Here is a 14111-nt window from a genome sequence, read left to right as displayed (position 1 = left end):
GTTGTCCTGCTTATACTAATAGATCCAGGTTGTTGGGGCTGGGATCCAGTGAAGAGGGGGCCATTTTTTATTGCGCAGTTTCTGCACATCAGCGTGTTTTAAAAGGTTTTTCCCCCGCCGTGTACCCCTGATTGATAATCTGTTCTGGATTTGCGACTGATGCCAGGACTTTGGTCGGATTCAAGTTATGGGCATTTAAGAAGTGCTGCTGCCAATGCCATTAATATAAATTCAATCCATTCTGTGTGAAATTAGGTGAAAAATACCTCTCAACTCCCCTTTAATTACAGAGGTACAGATTGATGTTAGAAAGATAACGCTTTAAAATGCTTTTATGCATTTATCTTTTTTGTTCTTTTAGAGTATTGCTGAAAAGCTAAAAAACTACTGTGCTAACAAACACTATGACTGCTTATCAGTCTACTCCATCATCAAAAAATAAAAATATACTGAAAATGTTCTCAACCTCAGTTTGTTTCTTCATTAGAATAGATTTGACGAAATGTAAAATTACAGTACATCACTTGCTCACCAGTGGATCCTCTGCAGTGAATGGGTGCCGTACCAACAGCTGATCACAACATCACAATAATCCACAAGTAATCCACTACATATTTGTTTGGAACTGTTTTGGACTGGTTTTGCTTAGAATCAGTGCTTGATTTGTGCTTATTTCTCTCCTGATTCAGACGAGATGATGAGATGAAGTTAAAAACGCCTTGATTGAATTTTTTTTTTTTTTTTTTTTTATAAACACACAGTTTTTCACTTCACAAGACATTAACTGATGGACTGGAGTCATGTGGATTACTTGTGGATAACTGTAATGGTTTTATCAGCTGTTCGGACTCTCATTCTGACGGCACCCATTCACTGCAGAGGATCCATTGGTGAGCCAATGATGTAATGCTAAATTTCTCCATGTTTTATTTTTTTTACAATGAAGGAACAAACTCATCTACATCTTGGATGGCCTGAGGGTTATTCCTTTAAGCCTTTTTATTGTTTTCATGACAATTATCGAGTCCTTCTCCCTTATTTTTCCTTTAACCAGATCAATTTTTTCTGCTTTGGTTTCTTTATGTATATATATAATTTGTGTTTGTTTGGTGCTTTATGTGGTTGGTTTGTGTGTGTGTGTTGTTGTTGTGAAAAGATGTTGTTTTTTTTTGGTGAGGTCACTGATCATGATCCTGGTCCCAGAGAGACTTTGTGTGGGGTGGGGGACACTCTTAATTGAAGGGGCAGCTAGAGTACCCTCTCTGAACCCTAACTGGGCTCTGTAATGTTAGGTGTTTGCGCCATGTGCTTCAGTTTTTGAGTCATCTATCATTTTCATGCCAAGATGAGGACCAGACAGTCTTTGTGGATTACTTTAGATTATGCATTACTCTAAAGCATTTTGATTTTAAACCTACAGTCTTACAATTACCATGCACTAATATTAAAATTCTGGACATTATTTGAAATATTTCAAAATGAACATGTACTGGATTGAAACAACTTGGGTATATTTAATAACCCATACATCATTTTATGATATTACTTTTTAAAGAACATTCATTTGTTAATCTCTAAATCATCATTGTATTGCATTGCATTATATTTTGCCTCCACTATAAAAACTACCGCTTTGATTTAAAAAAAAAATCAAGCATTTTTAGATACAATCTTACCAAGATTTTTTGTTCATCTTACTTTTTGGCCAAAAAGTCACTATATAAATATCAGTATCTGAATCATAGTCTAAATGTTTAAAAAAATGGTGCACAATAAAATACATCGACTGATAACCATTATGGTATCTGTATATTCTGCATCCTAGTTACCCACTTAGATATTTAAGACCATGCTTCACCAGTTACTTAATAATTGCATGATCTGTAAATGAGACATTATCCATAAAAAACTGCCACAACTTGTTGGTTACAGGACAAAGAATAAGCTTTGGTACTTTGAGTTTGGAACCTCAGAGACCTTCTCGGCAACTTGCAAGAAGCTGCATGATTATCTTGAGGTGGAGGTAATGAGAATCCACATGCCTCATCACCTTACTAACACTTAAACACACCCTGCTGAACCACTGGAAAGAACTGTCGTATATTATTTTAATGCAAAAAAACATTTTGACAAAATGTCTTTTAAGATTTTGTTGTATTCACACACAATACTGATGATTTTCAGAAAGGCCCACGTAACAGAATGCAAGTTATTTTTAGTTTGTTAGTCCTAATGCAACAGTGATATATTTATTCATTACTGATTGAATGATTGATCGATCAAGTAATTTATTTGTTTACTCATTGTAATTATAATAATTTAAATTTTACCTTTCTTTTGTTTTATAGTGTGATGGTGTCACCCTAAACCTCAGCAACATCTCATTGGAGGGCATTGCCATCCTGAATATTCCCAGCATGCACGGCGGTTCCAACCTTTGGGGAGAGAGCAAGAAACGAAGGGGTCACCGTCGAACAGGGAAGAAGTCTCCGGAAAAGAAGACCCCAATTGTTGACCCCAAACAACTCATTTTTGCTGTCCAAGGTATAAAAACACACATCTTTACATATCAAAAATATTTTGATCGATTTATTTATTTATTTACATAAAACACCGACACCGAGTGGTTGAACTAGGCATTGCAGTCCAAATTCAAAATATCGGAGAGGGTTTTTTTTTCACCCGGCCCCTCCTCCTCAGACTTGGCACACGCAGGTTGCCAGGTTGACGACACAAACAGGAACAAGCAAACTTTACAATGAGTGAAATTAAATACGCTGTGTTTTCCACTAACTGGCAACCCGGGGTGCCAAAATACAATTGGGTAAACTGGCAGTGGGCAGGTTTCACAAACCAAAACAAAGACTGACATTCCGGCCCGGAACGCACATTTTCAAAGGAGAATTACTGACTGTAGCATTGTTTTTCAGGTAAGCAAGTATCTTAACTTGGCATGTTTCTTAAATATCTGCAAACATATTATGTTATTGTTATGCTTTAGTAGAGTCAAAATCTTGCATACAGCACCTTTAACGTTTTATTTTTTTAACCATCATTTTATTGATTTTTTATTTCATTCATTTACATTTACAGTTTTTTATGCTTTCATACATTTTTATTTATTTATTATTTACTAGGGGTCTAGTCAAACATATTTTCTGTGGTTAATCAACATTATGCCTTAAATGCTGTCAATAGAGCTTAACTTGTATTGAACTTGGAACATTTCTTTAAGGGTCACCTTAACATTACTGGTTTGCAAAGTCCTTGTCTTCATACCTGATTAATCAAAAGCAACTTCAGAGGAACTTTTCTTTCATGATGAATATTTCACCAGTGACACATTGAATCATGGCGAGTGGCTTTTGTTTGGGTTGAAGGGATGCAGTTTTAATGTCAGTGTTTGGGATTGTCAGTGGCTCTGTAATGGCTTGTGCTAGCGTTGGTGGACAGACCTGTCCAATCAAAGCAGGCTTAACTGTACCATGGTAAAACAGGCTGATTGGGGTTTCAATAACTTTCTAAAGCAGCAGGCTTACTGTCACATACATCTGCTGCTGTGCTGCCACTAGCTGTGCTCAAGGGTACTGAAATGACCGACATAAATCAGTCATGCAAATTCCTGTTTTTTTTTTCTTTCTATAACACAAAATTTACACAATTTGCAAACAAAGTTGTAAATCTTTTGTGCTTTGTAGTCTCGGACTTAAACGGTACGTCCATGAACTGCCCACAGTCTGTTCACTGACTGTTTAATGCTCATTGCACACAAAACTAATCACTGAATTTGGCAGATTATTATGATATCACATCTTTGAAAGGTATTCCAATTTTTTTAAGGCACTTAGTAGCAATTTAACTAGATAAACTGTGTAACTGGCTTTAAGTTTGTGAGATAGTCAGAATAATATAGTTCTGAGAGGCAAAGGTACAGTATGTGAGATGCAACGTCATGATGTGAGATACTGTATAAAGCCATAACATGAGATATGAGATATAAAGTCAAAATTGTGATGTATAGAATCACATTGTAAGTCATAATATGCTATACAAAGTCCCATTTGTGAGATTTAAAGATCCATATATGAGATTTATAGTCACATTGTGAAAAATAAAGTCATAATGAAAAATTAGTCATAATGTGAGATACAGTATGAAGTTGCATTGCTAGATTTCAGGTGAAAACTGACTTCTACAGTTTGAATAATTTGCCGCACTGTTATATATTTGATAAATACAATATTTCTAAAACGTTTCATCACATAATATACTTTTCATAAACCCACCTCTAAATGGCACGTATTGTAAAAACAAATCAAACTGTAGTTCATCACTTTACATGTCAGTCAGATCAATGCAATTCATAGCCATTTTACATTTTGTGGAATTTTTGAATTTGTATAGTTTTTACAGTCTGTTTAATAGGCTTCAGTGTTCTTATATGGAAAAAAAGCATACAAATTCATACATCTCATAGAATAGTTACATTTCGGCCAAAATTTGGCCTAGAGATTGTTGTGATGAACCGTAATAAAAATGATATTTATACAAGAAGAGCAAATGCTGCGCTCCTGATACAAGTGAGATACAAAACACACACAAAACCTTACACGTAGTTCCCTGCCAAATGACATTAACCCAAATCCTGTCAAAGTGCAAAAAACAGTAAAGACTTGTTGTTGTTGAGATAAACACTTAGATGTTCCCTCCACGGAGAATCATCAAGGCAGAACGCCATTCACTAATCTAGAAATGTGTACGCCGGTTGTCACCACGTTGGGGAAAATCCATGTATCGTGCTGCTTTGAGAGCATTGATTGTAGCTTTACAGAATCTCTTTGGGCCGTTATCATGGGACCGTTTGGGATCACAAAGAGCAGAATGAAGGGTGAAACGTCAGAGCCTGTTCGAGTCTTACAATCACAGTATTCGAGGTTCCCTGATGAGAAATCACCCATTTGAAAGAGATTGTCAGTTGGACTTTCTTGTTTAAAGAGTTTACTTGCCTGGCCCAGCTGCTTTCTTTCCAGTCAATATGGGTGAAAATGAAATATAACCTCTAGTATGAGTATACTTATTCATGTTTTGTACAGTATATCAATATCCGTACATTTACACGCCATAACTCCATAGTATCTCATTCATTAAACTCTTTAATCTGTCCACCTCAGTTAAACCCCAAGTACCAATCCATTATCTCAGGTATCTTTACAGTTCATCCAACCCCTTGCACTCTTTAATTTCAGTCAATACGAGTCAGCTCCTGATAAATGCACCCATTTGTATCATGCATGTTTGCTCTAATATCCTGCCGCTGCATCTCTGCTGCATCTCTCAGTAGAAACGGAGCACTTGGTGAATAAAATTGGCTTCCAATAATGAGAGCAAGAGGACAAAACCTTTTACGCTCCATTCTATTCCATTTACTCTGGAAAAAATATCAATTGATTGGTGCAGGTGCCCACGAGCCCAGGTTTGGACCAGAGAAGGCACTTAGCCTGGGCGCCTCGCCGATGATTTTGAAAGCCTTCGTAGATACGGCTTCATTTGAAGGAGTTCTGAAGGTGAGAGGCCTGTGCTTGTCAGATTAGTCGAGGGAGCATTAGCTGGATGGTAAACAGGGAGTGCATTAGCCCCCGAGGCCCAGCTCTCAGATGGGGTAGAGTCTGACCTTTCGGGAGCAGTTGAGTGGCCCCGCTGGTGACGCTAGGAGACAGGCCTCCTCAGGTGGAAGGGAATGGAGGCGGGCTGAATTATTCAGCATGGACGTGGGCTGCACTGGGGCAACTGATGTCCCCTGACACACTGTGCGAAAGCCCCTCAAACCCCCTCCTTTGTAAAAAAAAAAAAAAAAAAAAAAAAAAAACAGGTGACAAGAAAACACCATTATCAGGTGCATACGGCTTGTGTATGCGTGTGTGCATGTGCAAAAGAAAGAGAGGTTTGTGTTCAAAAGTGAAGGTGATTTGACATTTTGGTGTAAAAAAAAAAAAAAAAAAATCTAAATAAAAAATAAAGTTTCAAAAATACCTGTTTGTTTAAGCCGTAGACATCAACCAATCGTGTCAGCTTGGGGTGGGGTTTTTTGTTTTAAAGCAGTTTAAATTGGAGTCTTCAGGAAAGCATCTTTGAAAACATCATTATTTCTGAAATTATGTTTGGTGATTGTAGTAGTGTGGAATCGCACTCTTTATTTTTTAGTATATTTTTAGAATCAAGGGGTTAAGGTTTGCCCAGTTAACCCATGCTGGTATATTTTGTAACTACACGATTATGTGCACAAAAGGATCTTTCTTCATTGGCAGCCATTCAAAAAGCCATGTAAATTTATTTGTATTAATATTATTTTAGATAAATATAAGTTTTCATTTATTTAAATGTGTATTTTTTTATTTAATTTTATTTAAATGTTGCTCATTTTTTAATGATTTACTTAACATTTTTTAATATTTTAATTTAATTTGATTTGAATTATACTTTTTTATTAGAATATAATTTGAGCCTAATTTTTTATTGGCTAATAGATGTTTCACCAGTTGTGTGTCCAAAATCGCAGACCGTCTGAGTAGGTACTACATTTGAATTTGAACTTGCTTCGCAACTGATAAAAAAATATGTTCTATATACTGTCGTATGAATCTGGATAATATGAATGAAATTCAGACATACTATATCCTGCATGTTGTTACTGTCATGTGACCTACCAGCATCAGTTGTGTCACTTCACTGCCATTCAGAAATCCTCTCCCTTGGCCTCATGGGATGGTAAAGCATCCATCGAATATGCCCTTAAGAATCTCAGCAGAAATATTAGGTCATCTGAGAACTTTTCGCCTACTGTTTTGGCATACTGTTTTTTTCTGCATACTACTGTATGTACTGTAAAAGTATATGATTTTTGATGCAACTCTGGGACAGCATGTGCTAGCCGAACATCAACTGGAATGAAAGGGAATGCTACCCCTTGGTGTTGACGTAATTTCTTGTAATTAGCGTTTCATTAAGGCTCTTTTAAATTCCAATTTGAAACAGATGACAGCTCCCATCTAGAGCATGTGAAGCTGTAGGTAGTGCGTTTAGAAATCCCCTCATACTCTCGCTGACTCTGTCCATCGCTGATGACAGACCTCTGTGTGAGCTCTCAGTCTCACCAGTCTTGCAAGCCTGACCCTTTTAGATAGCAGAGCCACAAACACAGACACACAAACACACACACACACACACACGAAACGCACGCAGTTCTTATTTCTCACACTTTTTAGAATCCCAGCAAGGCCTCGTTCGCAGCCTGTCACCTTGACAACAGTTGAACACTTGGTACAACAATCCAAGAATTTGTGTTAGCCTGTTAACTGTGGTTGCCAGACAACTGTAACCAACCCTGTTTTGTTGTGTTTAGCTTTTACATTTTTAAGAAATTTATTACTGCATTGCCCTTAGGTACATGTGGAATGATTTTTTTCTACACAAATGACATGATATGTAAATGGACTTTCTGATCCTTGCTTCTGATTGGTCAACAGTGTTAGAGCCATGCAAAAAATACATTTTATAGTAACGATTATGACTCCAAGCACTACCTAACACCCGCAGGGGATCTAAATTGAATTTATACAGAATATAACAGAATTATGAAAAAGTATGAAAAAATTTATGTAAGGTAGAATAGAATAGAATTAAATAAAAATGTAAGATACAGAATAGAATAAAACTAAGGAATAGATAGAATAAGATAAAATATGTAAGCTACAGAATGGAATAAATGTAAGGAAATAGAACATAATAAACGTAAGAAATAGAATTACATTTAATATAAAATATAGCCTATAGAACTGAACGGAAAAAAAATATAAGAACACAGGATAATTGTAAGGAATAGAATGAAATATAAAATGTGTGAGCTATAGAACTGAATGTAAAAAAGATTAGATGTAAGAAATAGAATATGATTTAAAATATGCAAGCTAAAGAATGGAATTAATGTGAGGCAATATAATAAATCTATTACAATATAAAGTGCAATAAACAGATTAAGATAAAAGAAAATATGTAAGCTATGGAACAGAATGAAATAATTGTAAGATACAAACTAGAGTGAATATTAAAGATGAAGAACATTTCATAAGATATGAAAATTATGAAAATAAGTTATGAAAAATCTTAAAATATGGTAAAGAATAGACTAATGAATGTATGATATAGAATAAAATAAATGTAAGAAATAGAAAAAATATATAAAATATGTAGGATGGTACAGAATATACTAAATGTAAGATATAGAATAGAAAAAAAATAAGAAATAGAAAAAGATATAAAGTGTGTAATTCAGAGTTAAATAAATGTGAGAAAATAAGTTAGTTTTTAGAAATAGATTGTTATAAAATATGCAAGCTATAGAATAGAATGGAATGAGTGCAGGGTATAGAATAGAACAAATGCAAGGAATAGAACAAGATATAAAAATAATAGAATAGAATAAATGCAAGGAATAGAATAAAATATGTTAAACATTAGCATTAGTGTATAGGATTAGAATAGAAAAATAATATACAATTTAGTAAATGTAAGGAGCAGAATAGAATAGAATTGAATAGAATAGGAGTAAGATACCTGAAACATATGCACATTAAGCCATAGTGCTTATGTTAGTGGCAAGAGTTCTTGGCTCGCAACATTTTCTTATCACATTCCATATCTTTTTCCATCTCACTAAGATTTCAAAAGTGGCTAAAATGTGAATAGAAATGATTAGAGTGCAATAGACCTGACTGGACCTTGCGCTAGCGGTCAGAGCTTTGTCAGCACTCACTTCTGTTTTTTTGTGTGGTTTGACTGTTGCCTGTCTGTGGACTGAATGACACCGTGTGTGTGTGTGTGTGTGTGTGTGTGTGTGTGTGTGTGTTTGAGGAGGAGGAGAGGAAGACTCATAGGAGCTGTTACTGAACAGATGGTCCCAGCGCGACACTGGACCTCCGACCGAGGAAAAATCAATGCTCATAACTTCAAAACAAAAAAGAAATTAATAAATATGGAGGAACACAAGATTGCTTTGCATCAGTGTCGCATTCTAATTAATAGGTGTTTTGTTTGTGGGTTGTTGGTGTTTTTTTCTCTCCTCCTTTTCTCCAACAGTGACAATTTATGCTTTTTTAGAGCGGAAGGCAGACTGTGAAGATTCCAAATCAAGCTTGTCTGCTTTTTTTTTCTCTCCTTCTCACACTCCCCCCCCCCCCCCCTTCAGCACAAACACACCTCCACTGTCTGCTCCTCATCTTCTCTTTTGGTCTTTCTCCTCATAATCTTTTCCCCCTGATGTCCCCCACGGGTCAGGCTCGAGTGTTTGGTAGAAAGCGGATGGTTTAACAGGCTAACACATTTTGACAGGGATATTGATATTGGTTTTGTGTTTTGGAGGGAGAGGACTGTCTGTATGTGCTCTTTGGTTTGTGTATCTCATGTACGTTAATGATAATGCTAAATAATTCACTTTAGATATTAGCACATATCCTGCATGTGTTACATATTTACATTTTATCATTTAGCAGATGTTTTTTTGTAAAACAAATTAGAAATGCGAAAAATCACAAGCAATTTATCATACAGGACACAACAGGATTTACTATAAAAATTAATTATTTAAAGGAAGTGCATTTGTTAATGGCGCATCCAGATAGAACCAGGCGGATTGATTCAAGATTCATTGTCTGGATCTAGAGTAACTGGCAGGTCATTGTAAGACTTTAATCAGACTAGACATTTTATTTAATTTGATGTGAATGAAAATGTCTGTTAGGAACAGAATTTTCTTAGATGAAGGTCTGCTCGAGTGCAACTAGTCTTTTTCATTATTTGATGGATTTTTGCTCATTTTTAGATCAGGTTGACCTCATTAGTTTTTCAGTTTTTTTTCTGTCTGTCACGAGTTTTCTTTCTGTCTCTTAGACCCGTCTGATCAGCTTTTGGAGGTGGTGGGGCTGGAGGGGGCAATGGAAATGGGCCAGATCTACACAGGTCTGAAAAGCGCAGGCAGACGTCTGGCCCAGTGTTCCTCCATTATTATCAGGTTACATTTCATTGTAATTACAAATCAACCCCATCCTCCAGTGTAGTGTTCCTAATATACTGAATTTAGAAATGAAAAAGTAGTGCATTTGGGGAGCATTATTTCTATAGTAGAACGCTTTACAGTATATTATGCTTTACTTTTTTCTTTTGTGGAGCGTTTTTTATTTTATTATGCTTTACTTTTTTTAATTGTTTAAAAGTGCCATTGAAGACATTTATAATTAATATATATATACATATATTTCTGTTACAACTAAACACTCTTCTTTTGAACTATTTATAAATGGTCCTGAAAAAAAAATCCACAAAAATATTAAGCAGCACAACTGTTTTCAACATTGATTAAAATACGAAATGTTACTTGAGCAGTAAACCATATCATTTCTGAAGGATCATGTGACACTGAAGACTGGAGTAATGATGCTGAAAATTCAGCTTTGGCATCACATGAATAAATTACATTTCAAAATATATTTAAAAAGAAAACAGTAGTTTTAAATTGTAACAATAATTCCCAATATAACAATTTTTTACATTTATCAAATAAATGCAGACTTGCAGAGCATAAGAGACTTCTTTCAAAAACATTAAATATTGTACCAACTCCAAACTTTTGAATAGTAGTGTATTATGTTTAGAGACTACATAGAATATTTATACAGTATTTTGACTACATTCAAAGCCCATTTGCCACATTGTAAGACTTCTGATGGGAAAATATTAAAAATAGTGCAGAAAAACTGTTTTTTAACTTAATATCTTGATGTTTACCGATATACTGTACTGTATATAAACAAAAATAAAATGTTTAACTTATTTTAACATACTATTCATGTTTAAGTATTATATAACTATGTTCCATTGACAGAACCAGTAAAGCCCTTCCTATGCAAATAGATGGTGAGCCATGGATGCAGAGCCCATGCACTGTAAGTATGGCATGCACATTTTATATTTTTATATTTTTATATGTTTTTTTGTTTTTTTGTTTGAATGTTTTTATGTTTTTATGGATTTGGAGTATTTTAATATAGCATTTTTCTCACTTTGCGTTTCCTTCTAAACCGGCTTTAGTTGGTCAGTCTGAGATTCTCCTGATATCTTGTGTAAAAATCACAGCAGCGTTTTACAAGAAAGCTGAAAATATGCTCCAGCCTGAAACAACCACCTCATTTGCAAGATTTAAAGCTTTGTTTGCTTTTAATTAAAGTTTCCCTTCTCTGAAAGCATCTTTTCTGAAGTGCAGTGTTCATTTACATATACTTCATTTTGTCGATGCCTGGAATCCAAAAAGCATGACAACACAATTAATTGGAAGGAGCACTTGTACCTGTAGATTAAAACTCTGGTTAAAGATAGACACCAACAAAACTGTTATAATAGCAGGTGATCTCCATGGCAACCTATGGCTTCGTTGAGGCTTAATTAGTGTCTGTAAACGTAAGGAATGCTTTTGAGACACTACAGTCAATATTCAGGTGTTCCAGCTTATCCTCAGCAAAAGTGATTATGCTAATCCATTTTTAGGTGGCGCTGCATTGTATCTGTGTTTCCTTGTGAGGGTTTGTGTGTAAATTAGTGGCATTGCATTTGTTTGTTATATATTTCATGCAATCAGTGTGGAAATAAATGAAAACATGGCTTGAAATTTACCAAATAATATCAATAAATACAGTTTTTTTCCTAAATAAAATTTTTTAGAATTCTTTTTTTTTCTTTTTTACATTTTGTATTGAATTATTTAGCAATAAAGATTGATTTTATTCCACAGAGAAACATCAAGATTATTATTCATAAAAATAAGCACCTAATTTTATCTTGTCTTTCTAAATTGTTCCAGAGAGACACTAAAAAGGGCATGATTCCAATAAATTTGCATTATATATGAACACTCTCGATTTCACCCCATATGTTAAAAAATGTCATGTTGACTCTTCCTCTTAATTAAACTTAAATGCTGCAAAGGTTTTCTTTTTGAGGTGTTCAGTACCATTTACCTTCTGATTGCCATTACTGTGTCTGAATACTTTCATGAACAAAGCAAATGGGTGAATTCAAAATTCTCAAAGAGAAGAGCTTGATATTTACCATCACCTTTGATGTGGAATTATAATTGACCCACAAATAGGGAATTCAGCACCCAATTAAATGTGACAGGAACAAAGTTAATAAACAAGATTTTAATGACACTTTCACTTCACGTTCCAGTATGTTAGTTCACTACCTGTTTTTGTCTTGGAGAGACTCTTTGGCAAGTTATGTGCCTTTGTTTGTGCATTATGCCAGTTCATATAACATTTATCTGTCATATCTTCTCTCATCTGATTGTCTTTATGAATTTATATCATATAACGTAAACATTTTCACATCATATTTGTTTTCAATCTTTCTGACAGATTAAAATCATGCATGAGAATCAGGCCCGTATGCTGATGGGTCCTCCTCATAGCTCTAGCTGCTTCTCCTTCTTTCGTCGTGACCGCAGAGAGAGTAAAGACTGACAACCCACGACACCTGAGATCAACGCTACACCTGCTGTAGAGTTCACGTGAATGGTGAAAACCATTGTGAAGGTTCCTGACAGCTGCAGTTAGGCTACAGATCTCTAGATTCCAGCTGATTCCTTCAGACACCAGTTTGCTTTCTCAGCTATTTGATTAAACTGCAATTATGCAGTACACGCCAAGCACTGGGAGGAAAAGGCCAAACATGGGGCATTTGTTTTTTCTTTTTTTTTTCAAATGTTTAAAAATGTATGTTTTGGAAGTTTTTTGGAGTTGAGTCTTATATGTGGATTCAGATGGAATCATGAACAGGAACTATTTTATTTTGGGTAGGTTATTTAGGAAGTGATGGATTTCTTGGTGCCAAATGTGAGTCAAGACATGGCCAAATGAAAAACAAAGTACTTTTTAACTTAAAATGTGTGACGTGTTAGTCTAGTGGGACATTTTTCATATTCTTTAGCATGCTGGGTTCAATCCAGAACTTTATAAACTTATTTCATTTTAATTTATTTTATTTTATTTTGCATCTGAAACTGACAGCCAGTCGTTTTTCTATAGAAAAAGAAATTTTAATTTATTTTATTTTATTTTGCATCTGAAACATTGCAACTTGTTTTGGAAGTTCTTTTAAAAAATATCACTTGGATCAAAAAAAAAAAAAAAAATCATTTAAACTGGTTTTCTAAATCACTGCTACTTTCTAAAACGCTAAACATGCTCAAGTTACTTGAAGAAGGATCAACTAAACATTGACGAATATCATTTCCAGAAGCATGAACATGTGGGCAAACAGTCTTTATATTACAAGCACAAATGGAGGTTTTAGGTTATCGTTAGACAATCCTCGTCCAGAGTCAGTAGTCCATGCACAGTGTTTAGGCTTTTTAATGCAAATGCCTGTCTGTGTTTTATTTTAAGCCGAAGCTGCTTGCTTGTTGGCGAAGAATCAGATTGAAAGACTTGTATTTTGTTGTATTTTGTCTTTACAAGACATGGTTGTCATGGTCACAAGGTGCTTTGCTCATGCATATTCATGTGTTGTGATGCACTTCTGCCAGAGCTAAAGCAAATGTGCGACTGCACCTTTCCTTTTCTTGCGATAGCAGCATGTAATGATGTGAGACACTATTACACATCCTGGTAACTTAAGTTTCTGGTTAGGCCTGGTTTAGTTTCACTCACCCCCACATAGCCTGCAGTTCATAATAGGTGCTTTGTGCAATGAACTGACAATGAACTTGCCTGATGTATTTGCATGTTGGTTAAGGATATGACGTATGCCATTTTCAGCAATTAAAAGTTAAAAAGGATGTCGTAATTCATAGACCATTTATACCAAGGATATTCAAGGCCCATTTTGGTAAATTGGGAGATTTATATCATATAAAAGTTAGTGTTGCATTTTATGCTTGGCCTATTATAACATGCGAATATGATGCTTACATTGAAAAGTCATTAAAATAATCAATATTAATGTTACCAAGTATTAATTATTTTTTCTTGTTTTCACAAACTTTGTATGAAATCAAACTGTTTAAG

At 35.0% G+C, this 14111-nt stretch overlaps 1 protein-coding gene across 3 annotated transcripts in view; it reads left to right on the top strand.

Moving 5' to 3' along the window:
* dgkb (diacylglycerol kinase, beta) overlaps positions 1 to 13143 on the top strand; it is a 43310-nt gene extending 30167 nt beyond the window's left edge. For all 3 annotated transcript variants that reach the window (XM_042739831.1, XM_042739829.1, XM_042739830.1), the window contains 5 exons: positions 1933 to 2023; positions 2349 to 2544; positions 9943 to 10063; positions 10934 to 10994; positions 12462 to 13143. In XM_042739831.1, the coding sequence (XP_042595765.1) occupies positions 1933 to 2023; positions 2349 to 2544; positions 9943 to 10063; positions 10934 to 10994; positions 12462 to 12566 (574 nt within the window). In that variant the 3' untranslated portion in view covers positions 12567 to 13143. The remainder of the gene's footprint in view (positions 1 to 1932; positions 2024 to 2348; positions 2545 to 9942; positions 10064 to 10933; positions 10995 to 12461) is intronic.
* The last annotated feature ends 968 nt before the right edge of the window (positions 13144 to 14111 follow it).

Source organism: Cyprinus carpio, chromosome B15, assembly GCF_018340385.1.
Source record: "Cyprinus carpio isolate SPL01 chromosome B15, ASM1834038v1, whole genome shotgun sequence".
Taxonomy (NCBI): Eukaryota; Metazoa; Chordata; class Actinopteri; order Cypriniformes; family Cyprinidae; genus Cyprinus; species Cyprinus carpio.
Note: the sequence above shows the minus strand (reverse complement) of the source record. Positions and strands in the feature narration are given on the sequence as shown.